Source organism: Polypterus senegalus, chromosome 13 (assembly GCF_016835505.1).
Source record: "Polypterus senegalus isolate Bchr_013 chromosome 13, ASM1683550v1, whole genome shotgun sequence".
Classification (NCBI taxonomy): domain Eukaryota; kingdom Metazoa; phylum Chordata; class Cladistia; order Polypteriformes; family Polypteridae; genus Polypterus; species Polypterus senegalus.
The window spans coordinates 20,359,977-20,378,889 of record NC_053166.1 but is presented as its reverse complement, the minus strand read 5'-3'; the positions used below and the strand labels follow the sequence as shown (position 1 = coordinate 20,378,889).

Below are 18,913 nucleotides of genomic sequence, written 5' to 3'. Positions count from 1 at the left end.
CGTGACAACACTTCGTATAACTGCCCATGAGTGAATATCGTTTCTTTCTCTCTAATAAATAAACAGACTTTTTCAAATGTTTGTCCCTGTGATTTGTTAATTGTCATAGAAAAAGCTATTCAAACGGGAAAGTGTAAAAGTTTGAATACGAATAGCATATCAAGATCTCCTTTGGTGTCTAATGTTGTCCCTTGAAGAAGTACTGCATTACCTTTCTTGTCGCCTGTTAAAATTTGACATGTCAGAATTGTTCGACCAGTTTTGAATACAACTAATCTTGTCCTATTACATGGCCCGTCACTCATACATAAATTACACAGTAACATTACGGTACATTCTTCTTTCAACAGACCGGACAGTTTTAACGGATGTAGATATTCTTCGTGATATTGTAAGTTGATGTTTTCATCTTCCACACCATCACCACCAACTGCTTCAGCAAAGTCTATTGATACGCATTTAACCAATCTGCCATGTAACCGGTTGACAATTTTCACATTAATTCATTTGACTTTGTTTCTCTGTGCTAGGATTGCCCGTGTACTCATTTCTTCTGTTGATAACCCTTCGGAATGAAATTCTTCAATAACATTTGGACATAATAAGTCTTCTCTTTATTGGGAAATTAAAGTGAGGAAAACATAAAAAGTTATCAGAGCTGAGAGTGCAGGAACTGTGTCTGACAAAAGCATTCACACGAATGAGAGGTGAGAGGACCGTGGGAGTGGGCCGTTAACCGGAAATGGTTGAGAGGAGGATGGGATCCCCTCTACCAACCTGAAAAAAATCTCTTGGCAATAGACTCGTCTCGTGTCAAGATTTTCTTTTATAACAGAGAGATTTTACTGAGCACACAATGCAAATATTTTCAAATTGCATAATAGCATCAAGACATGACTTGGAAAATCTGCGCCGCTTGTGTGACTTTGCTGAGACCTCTGCTAAAATTCAAGAGAAGACACTTGTGAAACTACCGAGGTATTTTTCTAAGGAGAGGGGCTTGAGACAGAAAAACATGTCTTCATTTTATTTTTTACCTTATCTCATTGTTGTTTAGGAGAAACTAAAAAGATATTAAGGAGATCTCTGTTTTGATTTTTCAGTCCTATGGGAGGGTACAAATCATAATTATTGCAAACTTAGAATTCTGTGACTTTCATGTGTGAAAATCCACCAGAGAAATGAACTGGTTGACCAGACGAATCCCACTGAATTCCCAGGACAGCAAACCAAGCAATGTTTTTGGTTCTGTGTTTGAAAGTGACTGCTCAGCATTTCCTGGAATAAGGTAAGAATCTTGTATAGAATCACCTGAATTTTAAATATTTAAGAAGATGAAAGGTCCAATAGTGAGGGATTTTATGCATATATTGCAAAGAAGAAGATGGATGACTTTTATCCGATTATACATTTGCAAAGCGGCTTACATGCAAGCTGAATCCTGCGTATGCTTGTAAGATTAGAGTCTTAATCACTAAGGCTTTTCCTTTTTGCAAAGATGAGCTCTAAACTGGAGTACTGTCATGAGCTGGAGTGCTTTTAGTCATTATTTAAAGGTTCTCCTTGGCCTCTAAAAATAATTAAAACTTTCTTTTGGAGAGTTTAAATTTCAAGGAATCTGGTTGTCACATTGGCTTTCGACTCTGACACATTTTTAATTTAGATTCAAAATAAATACGTTCTACCCCAGTACTGTCTTGTTTTTGTATTAGATGTTGTTATCTTCAGCACCTGTAGTTAGGGGCACGATTATGGGATTGTCGAGTGACATCTCTTGAAAGTGACATTATCAGCTTGATGATTCATAAGCTAGCCGCATGGAGCGTTCATCATCCAAGTGCTTAGCATTTTTCTTTGGACATTTAGAAGAATCCCTGGTTTGTAACTTTGATCTGCCCCTCATCTTCTGTTGATAACCCTTCGGAATGAAATTCTTCAATAACATTTGGACATAATAAGTCTTCTTTTATTGGGAAATTAAAGTGAGGAAAACATAAAAAGTTATCAGAGCTGAGAGTGCAGGAACTGTGTTTGACAAAAGCATTCACACGAATGAGAGGTGAGAGGACCGTGGGTGTGGGCCGTTAACCGGAAATGGTTGAGAGGAGGGTGGTATCCCCTCTACCAACCTGAAAAATTTCAAGGAATCTGGTTGTCACATTGGCTTTCGACTCTGACACATTTTTAATTTAGATTCAAAATAAATACGTTCTACCCCAGTACTGTCTTGTTTTTGTATTAGATGTTGTTATCTTCAGCACCTGTAGTTAGGGACACGATTATGGGATTGTCGAGTGACATCTCTTGAAAGTGACATTATCAGCTTGATGATTCATAAGCTAGCCGCATGGAGCGTTCATCATCCAAGTGCTTAGCATTTTTCTTTGGACATTTAGAAGAATCCCTGGTTTGTAACTTTGATCTGCCCCTCATCTAAGAATTCTGTCTAACACTCATGGCTTTGGCTCCTGTAGTGGGGCGTAAAATGAGTGTATATCTAGCATATAAGTTGATAAATATTTTTTAGATCTTTATTTGCACGCTGGAGAAACCAAATGTGATATTAGATGGTGTTTCAAGTGGCATGTTTTACTTTCATAGCTGTGCTATGATGTTTAGCTAACCAACCCTCTTGATTCTTTAAGACTGACTCGTGGATGCTGAATTTATGGCAGGGGGGCGTATGTATCAAACCAGTTTTGCAAGGTTGATTGTGTTTAGACTTACATGAACCTATAAACCCTTATTACAGGAAGGCCCTAAACTACAAAGCTGGCCAAACAGGCCACAACTAATCGAAGCATCTGGGAGATGAGTTTTACCAGAGCACTTTCATTGGTAAATTATCCAGGAAGGGACAAGTAAACTAATTTTATTAGTCTGAAGTAAGACTGTTTTTGATTGGTTTTGAACCAGAGGCCTTTCTGTACCACAATACCCTATTGGTTCATGATTTATGATAAGAATGTTACAAAATCTGGTCACTCCACTTTTACCTCTCTCGTTCACCACCTGGCCATGAAGAGACAACCACCTCTGTTTCTTGCAACTTCTCCATAATGAAGACAACTCTATCATGGCAGCCTTATTGAGACAGGCATGTGGCCCGTTTCAATATGCCTTCAATGGCCATATGGTAGCAAAGACAAACTTTGACCTAGGATAAGCCGAGAGCCACCTATGGATGCAAGTTGCACTGCTACTCAGGCTGTAATTTTATACTTTGAAAACATTTATATTGTACTCTGTTTCCTTATTATTTCTGGGCATATTATGAATAACACATCATTAAATGTTTATTTTAACTTCTGCTTGTTCCTTTACTCTGTCTAATTGCCTGAGGTTATAGAAGAAGAAGATAAGGATGCAGAAGTGCTGAAATACTATACTGAGTAAAGATTGGTCTTGAGTATAAAGGGTGTGATGGACAGCCGGCAGCTCAACTTGGTCGGCACACCCAGGACGCTAGATGGCGACTTCCCTGCAGCTTAGCGGTGCCCCAGATTCCCACAGGGCACTATAGGAGATGGGGTTCGGCTTTACAGCCCTGCTGGGTACCGTGGGTGCTGCCGGGTGATGCTGCAGGGAGACAGGGTGATTTTTGTTTCCCATATAGCCTGGAAATACTCCCAAGTTATGGGGACTGAAGGACAGAAGTACTTCCGGGCTGAAGAAAATACAAGTCTCCATCTGACCCGGAAGTGCTGGTGAATCACATGGATGGAAAGACAGAAGCACTTCTGGATCAAGGACTATATAAAAGACTAGTAAAGACCCAGCAAGAGAGCTGGAGTTGGGAGGGAGTGTGACAAGGCTGCTGGGAGGAGAGAACTATTGTATTTATTGTGTTAGTTTATTGTTTATTGTGGTGGGTGTGGTGTTTTGGGGCATAATACTGAAAAATGAAAAAATTAAATTACTTCTTAGTGATTTTATCCCATGTCTTGCATACTGTCTGTTGGGGTAAAGGTGAGCAACAGCACCATCAAGCATCCACTTTGTGACAAGGGGAAAATAGGTTTACATGAAGACAAAACACTTGGCGTAGTCGGCTGTATTTTGGTACAACCATGTTTTGCAGCCTGTTTGCAAATACTGTTTTAATGCGTGTGTGTGTGTGTGTGTGTGCTCAGAGGTTACAGGGCACCTGCAGAGGGAAAAATTGCCACTTTCTCTCCCACAGAATGGTCACACCTCAATAGGAAGAACAACTGTGGTAGAAGTAAGACAGTGTTGGTTAGAATGTATGACCAAAGTGTTGAGTTTCATGTGTCACAAGGACACCTGCATGTTTGCTAGTGCTGGTGATAGTAAGTCCTTATATAACGAATCCTATGTGGTATATTGTAGAGTGCCTGAGAATTGGTCACCATTCAAGACTTTGTCTGGCTTTGATCTCTTTATGTATGTGTGTGAACATTGTGGGGGGGCTGGCAATTGGACACCAACTGAGATTTTGTCTGCATAGGATCTCTCTGTATATGCATGTGTAATTATATCTATATATATGTGTATGTGTGTGAATGAAGTTTAGGCCATAGGGTTATCAAGGCTGAGAAGTTGCTCCTCAATAGAAGAACAAGGGTGGTGAAAGTAAGACACTGTTGGTTAAGAAAGTGCTGAGTCTTCATATGTTGTGATGATGTTTGTTAGTGCTGGTGATTGTGAGTCCATATGTAGAGAATCCTATGTGGAATATTGTGGAAGGACAATAGGGCACTACTTGAGACTTTGTCTAGATGGGATCTCTCTATGTTTGTGTGTGTTAGCTTACAGATGCCAAAGCAGTCAAACCCATAACAAATTTTTCAAATAGTATTACATTAGCATTTTAGATTCAGAAATATCTAAATTCATATTAAAGCCAGCCATATTTAAGTGGAATGGTAGAGGAAATCATGCTAAAGCTAGGAAATGGAAATCCCTCATGGAGGAAGAGAAGGCAGATGCTGAGACGAGCATGCCACAAAATATAAGGGATCTGGAAGGATTAAAAGTAAGAAAATGGAGATCAGGTATAAAGAAGACAACTGATGTTAGACGAGGTATACTGACTTGTATTGTTGGTAATAAGGAAGAACAGTATGTGGAAGAGAATAGGAAAGTTGTGGCAATGAGCGAAATTTTAAAGTTGGTGTCCGATGGATGTAACAGTTGACATGAAAAATGTGAGGTTCTACAACATTGAAAACCCACTGCTAAAGCAGAGAGCAAAGAAAGAAGAGAAAGGTCAGGAGCATGCACTGACAGTGTGTTGGCGCACCCACCACACGACAAACCACATGGATTGGGACCCGAGTGCAGTGGGTGACACCTCATCATCACCCTGGAACAGTGTGAGGTTTTTTTACAGTGACTAGAGTGCCAATCCTGCCACCATCCTACAGTTTTCCCTGTATATTGGAGGACCTGCTTGAAGAGTTGGATGCAAGTTAACGTCATACCCAGGACAAAGACATTGCAGCTTTAAGGGCTTTGCTCACAGGCCCAACGGAGTAGAGTCACTTCTGGCATTTATGGGATTCGATTGCTGGTGCAGATCCCTAGCCTCTGAACTAGCAGGGAAAAGAAAGAGAATAAGCCAAACATAATAAGTTAGAATGAAACCCTAAAAAATGGCAAGTCAACGAGTGCTCAGATAAAATGTGGGAAATTGAGTGTGAGCAAAAAGAGAAGACTGAAAACAAAGAAAAAGAGCAAGGCACTTCCTTCCATTACTCTCCACTGCAACATATTATCTTGTAATTCTGAGGTCCACCTGGTGACCCTGAACCAGAATGTTGTGTTATCTTGTTACATCTGTGCTTATTTTTATTTTCTTTATAAAGCTCCCTTTGATAAGGTGACGTGCAGGAGGCAGTGTAAAAAAAAATACACAGACTGGTTGTGTTTATTTAGAAATGTCCTACATGTCGTCACCGAGTGAATCATTTCCTGTCAAAGTAAAGAAGATCTTAGAGGAAGGCGCTTTTTTATTTTTTGTATAGATTTCACTTTAATAGCTAATGACTTGGTTAGAAATTTATTGAAGACATGCAACTAGTGTGAATCCAAAACTTCAGTTATTCCTGTCCAAACCTCACCTCATGCTTCACAATGTCAAACTCTAATGGTGTCACCACAGAATCAGATACATGAAGCCCTATGTGGCTGACATTAACTTAGAATCGTGTGTTTCAAACTTTCATTTTCTGTCTTTTGTTTAATTAAATAATTAAAAGGTAACATAGTCCTTACCCATAGCTCTAGGTACAGGCAGATGTCCAATATAAAGCACCTGGAACTTCTGAATGCTTTCTCTCACAGCTTCCAAAAAGTCAACTTTGAGGAAAAATCAAAAACAAGAAATACCAAATATATTAGCATAAAAAAAATGAATGTTTAATCTTGGAAGTAAGTAAATCCCACTTCTGCCACCATCAGTCAGCTCTACTGTGTTGTAAAATTATGTTCAGTGTTTTTGAGGGGACAGAATCTACTTGTAATAATCATTTTCTTTACGGTGTTATTAACTGTTGTTGATTGGTGAGCTCCTGGGATAACCAGAAGCAGGGCCGTTCTTAGCAGTTTGGGGGCCCTACGTGGTTCAGAAATCTGCACTTCCTGTTTTCCCCTTTAAAAGCTTCCACCTTTTCCCTATTCCCTCAGGTCTGTTTTGGACTCGGTTTTGTGCGCATCAGTGCTGTATCAATTTAAAAGCGACCTTGCAGCCAGGAAACCAAATTATACGGGTGGCTGCCCCAAACCTTTATATGACTCTGTCTTGAGTTTGTGACAAAGGACATAGCAGCACTAGAGAAGGTCCAGAGAAAAGCATCTAGGCTGAGTCCAGGACTACAGCAAAAAGATATTAAGAGAAGACGTGATTAAAATGTTTAAAAGTAGGAAGGGAATTAGTCCAGTGGATCAAGACTGTTATTTTAAAATGAGTTCATTAAGAACACGGGAAGATAGCTAGAAACTTGTTAAGGGTTAATTGCGCACAAACATTAGAAAGTTTTTCTTCACACAGAGAACTACAGACACATGGAATAAGTGACTAAGTAGTGTGGTAGACAGGAGGACTTTAGGGCAGGGGTGACCACAGTTTTTCGGCTTGCGAGCTACTTTTAAAATGACCAGATCGAAATGACCTACCTACATTAAAAATAATATATAAAAAAAAAAATATATATATATATATAATATATATATATATATATATATATATATATATATATATATATATCTTGTCACACACGTGCGCATGGGAATCAGCTGAAGGGCCTAAACACTAGTAATTCTACGCCAGGCCAGGGGGTGGCGGAGTGTACTGACTATCTCTCTCAGTCCCTTGCAGAACTTTTCCGGGAAATCCTGCCTGTTGCCGGCCCCAAGGATGACGTCACTTCCGGGCACAAGGACACCACTCCTAGTTCCAGCATAGATGACGTCATTTCCCTTCCAGCCATCTTGCCTCAGTACAGGCAGTTCTGTTCTGAACTCTAAACTAAGCACATCGTGCTACTTAAAACTAACTTTTGCATCTGATTCAATTATACGGGTGGCTGCCCCAAATCTTTATGAGGTCTCCGATGAAGGGCAGAAGTACTAGTGATAAAGGCGCTATATAGTGCCCGACCCGGCACAGACTGACACAGAGGCACGTGTAAAATCACACAAGTTTTTTATTTTCTCTTCAGCCGTGGGGCACGTCTTCCCCGTGTCCCATAGGCCCAACACAGTCCTAAAGCACTTTAAACAGAGCACAAACAACCCTTCCTCTGGCACCACCACTCCTCCCAGGCAACCTCGTCCTCTTCCTTCCGATTCTGGCCATTGAGTGATGGAGGCTGGCCAGTTTTATAGCCCACCCGGAAGTGTTCTAGGTGTTTGACCACCTGGTCCCAATTGCACCTCCGGGTGGGGCTGATGACTCATCCAGCCGGGTTCTTGAGACTCAGCAGCACCCCTTAGCGGTCATCCCAGCTCCGAACCAGGCTGTGGAAGACTCCATCTCCCATGGAGCCAAGTGGGAGGCTGGGGAATCCTCTTCGGCCCGGGAGGCTGCCACCAAGCATCCCAGAGGAGGTATTGAGCTGTCCAAAGTTGCCCCCCCCCCGAAACATACATAACAGGGGCTTCCCGGTCGGGCATGGAACCCAGCCCATCACAATATATATATATATATATATATATATATATATATATATATATATATATATATACCCTGTATATATATATACTGAGTATACATGAAATGTATGTTGTTGTACCTTGCATAACTGAATAACCTTTATGGCACAATAACAATTCAATACATTTATCGTCACTACTCTATTTGGATTTAATAATCATCATGTGAGAAAAGGCTGACTCGCATAAATAAGTAGAGCCAAATAATGCAGTCAAGGAGCTTTTGAATTCAGCCGAGTGAAAAATGACGGCAGTCCGATTAACTGCGATTTTAGTTCCCTCTCCTTTCTCTTTCTCAGATCGCTTTTTGGAAGGATATCAGTTTCGTAGTTTTTATGAACAGTTCGAAAATGCCTTTCCACATTTTCCTTCTTTGGAATAGCAATGATAGATTGACAGATCAGACAAACGCACTTTGATTGTGACATTATGAGAAACAAATCCTCTTCCAATTCCACATCCAGCTCATACCCTCCCCAAACATTTTTTTTTTAAAATCCCTTCTTTAGTCGATATAAATTGGAAGGTTAACTAGATCACTGAGATAGCCGGAGTTTTGCAGTAGCTTGCGCATTTGATCATCTGTGCGGGATGACCAGTGTGTTAGAAGAGAAGAGATCTCAGACTGGCCGTCCTGTATGTCAATCAAGTGGCAAATGCCATATGGAGGATATATTATAGACCAACGTTTACATTTTTTTTTTTGTGAATGCAACGCGATCTACTGCACTACCTTTGCGATCTACCGGTTGATCGCAATCAACGCATTGGGCACCCCTGGTCTGGGGACTTTCAAAACTCAATGTGATGTTATTATAGAAGAATTAAGTTGATAGGACTGGCGAGCTTTGCTGGACTGAATTGCCTGTTCTCATCTAAATTGTTCAAATGTTCAAATATTGCTGTCAAAATAAATAGATGGATCAGGAAGAGAGTGTAGTGGGACAAGCAAGGGTCCAAAACCAGGAGATCAAAACAGCCAAGAGACTAAACCAGGGATTAGATAAGAATTGTAGCTGAAACAGAAACCAAAATAAACATGAGAACAGAGTGCAGCAAAAGGTTTAGAAACAATATTCTCAAAGTTGGTCATTTGAATGATCTATCCAGAAGCTACTTATAATGAATTGAAACATGAATTTGACATCAAGAATTGTGATATAAGTCAGTCAGTCAGTTAGTCATTACCCAAACCGCTATATCCTAACACAGGGTCACGGGGATCCGCTGGAGCCAATCCCAGCCAACACAGGGCACAAGGCAGGAACAAATCCTGGGCCACCACAGTGTGATATAAGTTGAAAATGTTAAAGTTAACCGCATAGTGATCAAGATGAAATAAGTCAAAGACTGACCTGAAGGTGACTGTGAAAAGTGCTAATGTTACAATCAGACATGTGCCATGTTTTACCTTGTAATGGCAGATCTTCAGGGGAGATGCTTTCCATCGTCAGAGACCTGGGCACTGAAGGGTACATTATCGCTCGTTCTGCCATGATCTGCACAGAGTAGAAAGAAAGACAATTTACAAATAAAATGTATCATTATTATTATTGTCATTATTAGCTTGTTTCAAGGGTTTCATGCCAGGGTATGCACTGGTGGCTTGCTCATTGAGCGCCAGTGAAAATAAAGGGGTAGTGCATTTATGGCTGAAACCATAGAAGCAAATTTCATCAGAAAACTTTGTTATGTTCGTTCTCTTTGCAGACATGAGACTGAATTGTTTCTCAGCCATCACTAAAAACTACACGGGGTAATGAACAAATAAAAAATATTTTGTGTGGACTTCTTCATACTTTACTGATCCATGGTGTCACACATGTGCGATTAGGAGGCAGTCAAAGAGCCTAAAGGTGAGTGAAACATCGCAGGATAGAGGGTTGTCACGTGGTACTTACCTGAATCTCTTTTGCCCGACAGAAAACTGGAAGAAAAATAACTCCTCCACTTCCGGATTCCAAAATGGCCGCGACGACGTCACTTCCGGTCCACCATGATGATGTCACTTCCGGCTCCATCAATTCACATCACCTCCGTCCCATCCTGATGACATCACTTCCGGTTCCTGTTTTCAAACGTCACTTACTGCCAACCATTTCCTGTCCCATAATCCTTCCCTCTCTAAAGTCGCCATTTTGTCTCAGGAAGATTGTTCATTGTTTTATTTTTGACTTTGAATCGTGTTTTCTTTGATTGTCTGGACGACAATATATGGGGACGGTCCCCAAAACTTTTTCTTTGTTTGAGTATCATTCTTTTGAAGAAGAAACCTTATCACATTGGCGTAGTCGGCAGGATGGGACGGAGGTGATGTGAATTGATGGAGCCGGAAGTGACGTCATCATGGTGGACCGGAACTGACGTCATCGCGACCATTTTGGAATCCGGAAGTGGAGGAGTTATTTTTCTTCCAGTTTTCTGTCGGGCAAAAGAGATTCAGGTAAGTACCACGTGACAACCCTCTATCTCGCGATGTTTCACTCACCTTTAGGCTCTTTGACTGCCTCCTAATCGTACATGTGTGACAATGGTAATTAGTAACTATCAAGTCATGTGTTAAATGAGGAAACCCGGACAACTTTAAAAGGTATCGGTTTGAGATATTGGAACCTCTGTTAGCTAAACAAACAAGCTCAATAGTCTGAATGGTCTCCACTTGTCTGTCAGCCTTCTTATGTTCTTATTTTCAATGTTCTGGCCATCTCTAGCTGAGATGATGTTACACAAAGTATTCAACTTTTTCATGTACTCACACTGAGTCATATGCCTAGGGCTGTCAGCAGCAGTGCAAAACTCTGCTAGACAGCTCGCCCTAGAGAGTGGTCCTCAAGGCTGGAGATGTACTGAAGGTCTTTCATGATTTTCTCTGATGTTTGCGTGGCATTGGTGGCTCACTGGTAGAATTCTCGTTAGCCACTTGGGAGGCCTGAGCTCGTTTTCCCTACCAATGCAGATGCTCTTGGCAGGTGGTACATTGTAGTGGTTAAGGTTTTGGACTTCAAACCCTGAGGATGTGGATTCAAATGTCTTTAACTGATACTTTGTGACCATGAGCAAGTCATTTCACCTACCTGTGCTCTAATTGGAAAATCAGAAGAAATGTAACCAATCATATCTTAAAAGCTGTAAGTCACATTGAATAAAGGTGTCAGCTAAATAAGTAAATGATGACTGCAGTTACCTTTGAGCACATCTCATGTAGTGTAGCAGCGATCGCTTTTGCCGGGACATCACAGCGAAAGACGTGGCATTTCAGCATACAGGTATCCTTGTCACTGGCAACAAACGCAAAATCCCTAGAAGAAACAAAAAGACTTGTCACCTTATCGGGTCAACGCAACCACAGAGTGCTCATAAATTTAGCTTGTGGACACATGCTATTATATATTGTACCAAAAGAGAAACACCTAACATGATCATTCGCCATACTGGTTCATTCGTTTATCTGAAATGCTAATTAAAATCTACTTCCATGTTACATGAAAATACACTTTAAATGCCATTGCTGCCACATGTAAGGGGTCAAGCGAAGTTCTTGTGCTGATTAACATGCAATAAGTCGCCACTCTCAGGTCATGGGCGGAGTTACAGATTTTGGCCAATGGAGGTTTTGGGTAGACAAACCATAAAAACAATATTACATTTTATTGGAGCCACAACTGTACTACTGAATATTTACATCATATATCAAGTCAAATATCATAAATTCTTCATAAAATAAAGTTACAATATAAAATATTAGTCAGTCATTTTCCAACCCAATTAGTCATGAACAGGATCACGGAGGTCAGCAAATTTAAAACTCTGAAATTATGAAAACTACACAAGTACAGTTAAATATATTTAAATGGCAGAAAACTTCGAATTTTTTAATTTGTTTACTTATGGTATTTGTGGCAAAATGCAAATTTTTTTTAACAAATTACAAAATGAATGGTGTATCATTCAGGTGTGTCCAGCATATAGTTGCATTTGTCCAAGATTTCCAAACCTCTGCAACTTTAGTTTGCTTCAGAGAAAGATTCAGACAATCAGTTTGATACACATGCAAGTAATTGCACAATACAAGTATCTTTGTTTTAAAAGTTTTCGTTAAATTTAAAGCAAAAGTAGTTCACACAAAAAGGACGAGAAAAACTGACAATACATTGTCATGTATGACAGTGTAAGGATCACCTTCCAGGCTTGGGCATAAGAGACGCCGATGCTAACAATGCTGTCTCTTTTCTTCTCTCTAGCTCTGAGAAGCCACCCAGTGTGGGCACTTAAGCCATGCCTGCTATTGTTGTGGAGATGAGAATGCAGGACATCCCATTATTTGTACAGAAATATCTCAGTCCAAGGAGTGAGCAATCAATTAAACAAATCATCTCCTTTTATAGTCTACTTTTTCTAATTACCATTACCTCATCAAATACATCAGATCATCCGACTCTTGATATGCAGAATTTTATCACCTCCTCCAATCAACTTACACCACCAGTAATTTCTGATTCTTGTTCATTCTCCTATTATTCTTTACACCGCTTTGTTAAGAGAGCTGTTTAGCAGAATGTCCTATTGATCTTGGCATTGCGTCATAGGAGACATACATGGGCTTTCCCATCAGTTTATCCCCACTTTCTGGACTGGTGTTTGTAACTCATTTACCTCATTCAAATCTTGGAAAATTACATTGGTAGTTTCTCTAAGACAAGGCAAAGCCCTCATGAGCTTAAGCTTTAAGTTACATTAAGTTAACTTTTGAGTTTCAATCAGTTCTTTTCTTTATGTTTAATAATTCATTCTGTTATACTTCCTGTTTGTGGCACATTAGTATATGTGAGAGGGGAAAACTTTTCAAGATGGGTGGTGACCATGGTGGCCATTTTGAAGTCGGCCATTTTGGATCCAACTTTTGTTTTTTCAATAGGAAGAGGGTCATGTGACACATCAAACTTATTGGGAATTTCACAAGAAAAACAATGGTGTGCTTGGTTTTAACGTAACTTTATTCTTTCATGAGTTATTTACAAGTTTCTCTTTGTTTACAGCCATTGACATGTCGCAGAGGTTAACACGTGAGGAGCGGATAGAAATTGTGTTGATGTCTGGTGAACGCAGTAACCGGGTCATTGCAGCAGATTTCAATGCAAGACACCCTACGAGACCACCCATCTCCCATGCTACAGTTAGCAAACTGCTTGCTAAGTTTCGTGAAACTGGTTCAGTGTTGGATTTGCCAAAATGTGGACGCATGAAAACTGTCACTAATGAAGAAACATCAGTGGCTGTCCTAGCTTCATTCAGCAAGAGCCCACAGCGTAGCACTCGCCGCATGTCACTGGAGAGTGGCATTAGTCGAACATCCTTCGGCGGATATTAGCTACTCACAAATGGCACCCTTACAAACTCCAGCTACTGCAGCATCTCAACGAGGATGACCCAGATCGGCGCACTGAATTTGCAGAATGGGCAAAACAAAAATTGGAACAGGACCCTCAGTTTACGCAGAAGATTTTGTTCAGTGATGAGGCAAACTTTTATGTGAATGGTGAAGTTAACAAACAAAACCACCACTATTGGTCTGACACTAACCCACATTGGATAGATCCCTCCAAGACTGTTGGAACAAAAAATTGATGGTATGGTGTGGTATATGGGGTACAAAGATAGTGGGGCCATTCTTCATCAATGGAAACCTCAAGGCCACTGGATATGCGAAATTGCTACATGATGATGTGTTTCCCTCTTTATGCACCGAAGCTGGCACGTTGACTGAGTTTTTCCAGCAAGATGGTGCACCACCACATTATGGGTGTCAGGTCCGAGCATTCCTAGATGAACAGTTTCCTGGAAAGTGGATTGGTCGTCGTGGGCCAGTTGAATGGCCCCCAAGGTCTCCCGATCTGACCCCCTTAGACTTTTATCTTTGGGGTCATCTGAAGGCAATTGTCTATGCTGTGAAGATACGAGATGTGCAGCACCTGAAACTACAGATACTGGAAGCCTGTGCTAGCATTTCTCCTGCGGTGTTGCTATCAGTGTGTGAAGGGTGGGAGAAGAGGGTTGCATTGACAATCCAACACAATGGGCAGCACATTGAACACATTTTATAAGTGGTCAGAAACTTGTAAATAACTCATGAAAGAATAAAGTTACGTTAAAACCAAGCACACCATTGTTTTTCTTGTGAAATTCCCAATAAGTTTGATGTGTCACATGACCCTCTTCCTATTGAAAAACAAAAGTTGGATCCAAAATGGCCGACTTCAAAATGGCCACCATGGTCACCACCCATCTTGAAAAGTTTTCCCCCTCACATATACTAATGTGCCACAAACAGGAAGTTAATATCACCAACCATTCCCATTTTATTAAGGTGTATCCATATAAATGGCCCACCCTGTACTTTAATATACTATTTAATATATAGACCATTTATCTGAGAAGGTAATTGTTACAGCTGACTTCTGTTGTGCCACCACATACTAACCACATGCCCCTGCATTTGTTCAATTTTTATTCTCTTTTTTTCGATTCCCGCATTAAACAGGGTGGCCCGTTTGGCACCCCAACTTTTCTTTAGGTCTCATTTGCACCTCACAACACAAAAAGGGAAACGTTCTTGCAAGTTTCTGTTTAAAGCTTGCATATCTTGTTATGTTTCTTTAGACATTGTCTTCTGTGTTCTTTATATGACTTACGGTCATATGCAACATTTGGTCAGAAAACTGTACGCCATTGTATCCTTCTGTTTATCTGTTCTGTTATACCACTACAAATATAGCTTACCAATAAGGGTGTTCCATTATTACACTGGCGCAAAGGTGGATGCTACACATCAGTAGTGGTTGAAGTGGCTATCAACTCACTATGTAAAGCATCTTGAGTAGTGAGAAAGCACTATATACTGTAAATGTCAGTCAGTCATTGTCCAACCCACTATATCCTAACACAGGGTCAGAGGGTCTGCTGGAGCCAGTCCCAGCCAGCACAGGGCGCTCGGCAGCCCAGCGCAGGGCACACACACACACACCAAGCACAAACTAGGGACAATTTAGGATCGCCAATGCACCTAACCTGCATGTCTTTGGACTGTGGGAGGAAACCCCATGCAAACTCCACACAGGGAGGAGCTGGGAGGCGAACCCGGGTCTCCTAACTGCAAGGCAGCAGCGCCACTGTGCTGCCCCACATTATAAATGTAAATATTACTATTATTTTAATTGTAATTATTATTATTGTTATTATTATTATTACAGATTCGCTTTAGGGACTAAAACAGAATCTAAAACAGAATCTTCCATTATTTATGTAGCTTTGAAAACCTTACATTCTGTTCAAACTAACACTCATCTGAATTCACCCTTAGCATTAACATTCTAGGTTTGGCTCTTCCATGGGGATTGTGTTAGAAGTTTTGTAAGTTGAAGTGTTTTGAAGACATCTCATTTTAGTTTATTAAATGCTAGCATATCAAGACACCCATTTAATTAAACAGTAAGTCCATCTGTTTCAATCACGTCCTGCATTTGAAAACCTCTGCTCACCACATATGTCTTACATCTCTCTTTCTTTGTCTGTCTTGTTGCCTTTTTTCATTGGACATTCAGCCCCTGCATTTGTTTTCTTTGTGCTTCTTGTTGCCTTTCTTCGTCAGACAATCCAGGCCTGTTGTAAACGCCGGATAACGTGTTGCCCAGACACATGGACATATGCTGCACAGTTTACTGTTTTACACCAGCCACTTCCCTTTGTTCAGCAGACATTCCCACTTCCTTGTGGAAATCAGATGACATTACACCCAGGCAAAGGCATGGATGCCGAACAGACAGACATCTTGTCGATTTATATAGAGAGAGATTAGTCACAGTGGTGTGAGTGCGTGAGATGTATATTTGAGGTTTGTGTAGACCGCCATGTCACTGTTTGGACAATTGGCACTTTCAGGCATCAGGGAAAAAATGAATGGAAATGATTTTAGCATAAGGCTGCAACTTAACAAAATATATAAAAAGTGAATGGGTCTGAATACTTTCTGAAGGCACTGTATCTGAAATATTAACATGGAGAACTCCATTGGAATGATTGGCAGTAGATCAAACATCCTGATTAAAGGAAAAGCAGCTCATACAAAGCAGAGCTTAGGGGGGCAAGTGGGAGAGCCGCTCCACTCCTTAGATAGTTGGGAAAAAGCAGGACATGCAGGTAAGGGAAGGATGATAGTTTGTTAAAGTCTCCCTTTATAACATCACATTCTGCCAACCCAGTCGAGTATCCCTTGCATTACATAAGCCAGTCAACTAACACTGATGTGCTGTGCTACTGTATGCTATGCATTTGATTTTAAATGGCTGACTTTTTACCTGATATTAGTCTCTATACCATAGCTTTCATAATTATCTTGAAATTATACTAAAAGCATGAGTGCAGTTTCTTACCTGTCTCTGTCTCAGATCACAGGTATGGAAGCAAAAGAAAAGAGAAAGAAAAAAATCATTAATAACATTTGGAAAAATGGCAATAATAAGCCAAATACATAGCACTCCATTCTGAATTCAGCTTAATGAATTCTATGAGGACCTCCTTAAGACACAATACACATAGTCAATGATGTTATTCCATTTATGATCACTCATTACTAACACCGTGTGATGTATGGCCGGCCATTCATCCCGGCCAATACCCCCATGCCGCCAGGTGGAGCCCCCCCCTCCCCTGCAGTATGGAGGTGCCCCGAAGACCAGCAGGGCATCATGGACATTGGAGTCTTTATGCACAGCCCTGCTGGATACCATGGGGGCCGCTAGGAGACGCTGCAGGGAGGAACGACGATTATTTGTCTTACACCTCAGAAGTACGTCCGAGTCACATGGGCAAGGGGAATGACGTGCTTCCGGGGTGAAGAAAAGGACTTTTGATCTGACCCAGAATTGACAGGAGATCACATGGACTGGGGAATTGGAACACTTCCCGGGTCAGGGATGATAAAAGGATTGTGGGAGCTCCCAGACGGCGGGCTGAGCTGGGTGGAAGGGTGGCAACGCGTCTGGGAGTGGTGGAGAGTTTATTGTAATTATTGGTGTATTGTTTAATGAGTATTGTGGAGGAGAGGGTGCTTTGTGCACTGTGCTGTATAAATAAAGTCTACTTTTGGACTTTTACTACGTGTCTGATGTCTTGGACAAGGGTTCAAGGGAGCGATAGCGGACCCAATCTGTCACAACTGGAATTTGTAAATTTAATTCTCATTTCCATGGACTCTTTTTCCATGGGAGTTGGGGATACTCACTATGTCACCTGAACAATACTCGACTTTCATGTAACTCCCGTAAAATGTGTCTGAGAATGTTATTTGAAAGAATAGAACAGTGTCACAATCTGATTTATAACACAATTCACATTCTCTCACAGTAACGTCTTATTTTTCCAATGGACACCACTATGTTGTAGACTGACTGCAAGGAAATGACATCCAATTGCTAGGATGTGGCTTTGAGTGGTTTCTTGGCTCTGATTATGTTTACCGTATTTGGTTCTACAACTTACCACTCAATTCCGGCTACACATCCTGAGCTTAGTTATTTAATGATTGTCTTCCCTGCAGAATTCTCTGACCTTTTATTCTTTTTCAATTCCGTCGCAGTACAACAAATCATAAAGCATGAGATATCAGACAGACTAGCCTTCATTGTGTTTGTGCAGTCCAAAAGACTGTTAGGCGTTGTACTTTCGGGTGATGCTCATTGGTTGTCAGGTCTCACAGCTCTCGCACACAAGCCCCACCCCTGCAACCTAAGACAAGTTAGGGGGCAGTCACAGACTGGTTTGACTGAGTCATTAAGGATGTCACATTACACAACTAGTGGTCACAAGGGTACACTAGAATTACGTAGATGAAATCTGTGGCTGAAGATTGCTAGAAATATTGTGGCATGTGATTTAAGTTGTTTTTGTACTCAGTCTGGAAGTTTATAGTGATAAGTCCACTGCTACTCCTGGGTTCTTCTCCTAAAGCGTACTTTCAAACTTCAGACCTCTCAACGAGAATTCAAAATTTAGCATTTTAACTTCCTACATGAAATACCTTGTATTTACTTACAATGAATTTCATCCACCACAAATATTAGAACATTAGAACAATCTAGACGAGAACAGGCCATTCAGCCCAACAAAGCTCACCAGTCCTATTGACTTAATTCTTACAAAATAACATTAAGTCAAGTTTTGAAAGTCCCTAAAGTCAAACTGTCTACAACACTACTTGGTCACTTATTCCATGTGTCTGTAGTTCTCTGCATGTAAAAAAAACAACTTCCTAATGTTTCTGTGAAATTTACCGCTAAAAAGTTTGTCCTTGTGTTTTTGATTAACTTGCTTAAAATTAACAGCCTCGATCCACTGGACTAATTCCCTTCATAATTTTAAACACTTCACTCATGACTCCTCTTGATCTTTGTTTGCCTAAACTGAAAAGGCTCAGCTCTTTCAATCTTTCCTCATAACTCATTACCTGTAGCACTGGACTCAGCCTAGTTGCTCTTCTCTGGACCTTCTCTAGTGCTGATATGTCCTTTTTGTAGCCTGGAGACCAAAACTGCACACAGTACTCCAGATGAGGCCTCGTCTCCTCCTCCTTCTTCTTCTTCTTCTTTTGGCTGCTCCAGCTAGGGTTCACCACAGCAGATCATCTTTTTCAATATCTTCCTCACCAGTATGTTACAAAACTTGAGAGTTATCTCATTTGACTTGT

General features: G+C 40.7%; 1 protein-coding gene across 1 annotated transcript in view; it reads right to left on the bottom strand.

Moving 5' to 3' along the window:
• apbb3 (amyloid beta (A4) precursor protein-binding, family B, member 3) overlaps window positions 1–18,913 on the bottom strand; it is a 93,560-nt gene that overhangs the window by 10,452 nt on the left and 64,195 nt on the right. Inside the window, exons 7-10 of the mRNA XM_039775286.1 lie at window positions 16,602–16,607; window positions 11,360–11,474; window positions 9,587–9,674; window positions 6,238–6,321 (exon numbers count right to left, since the gene is read on the bottom strand). Of these exons, the coding sequence (XP_039631220.1) occupies window positions 6,238–6,321; window positions 9,587–9,674; window positions 11,360–11,474; window positions 16,602–16,607 (293 nt within the window). The remainder of the gene's footprint in view (window positions 1–6,237; window positions 6,322–9,586; window positions 9,675–11,359; window positions 11,475–16,601; window positions 16,608–18,913) is intronic.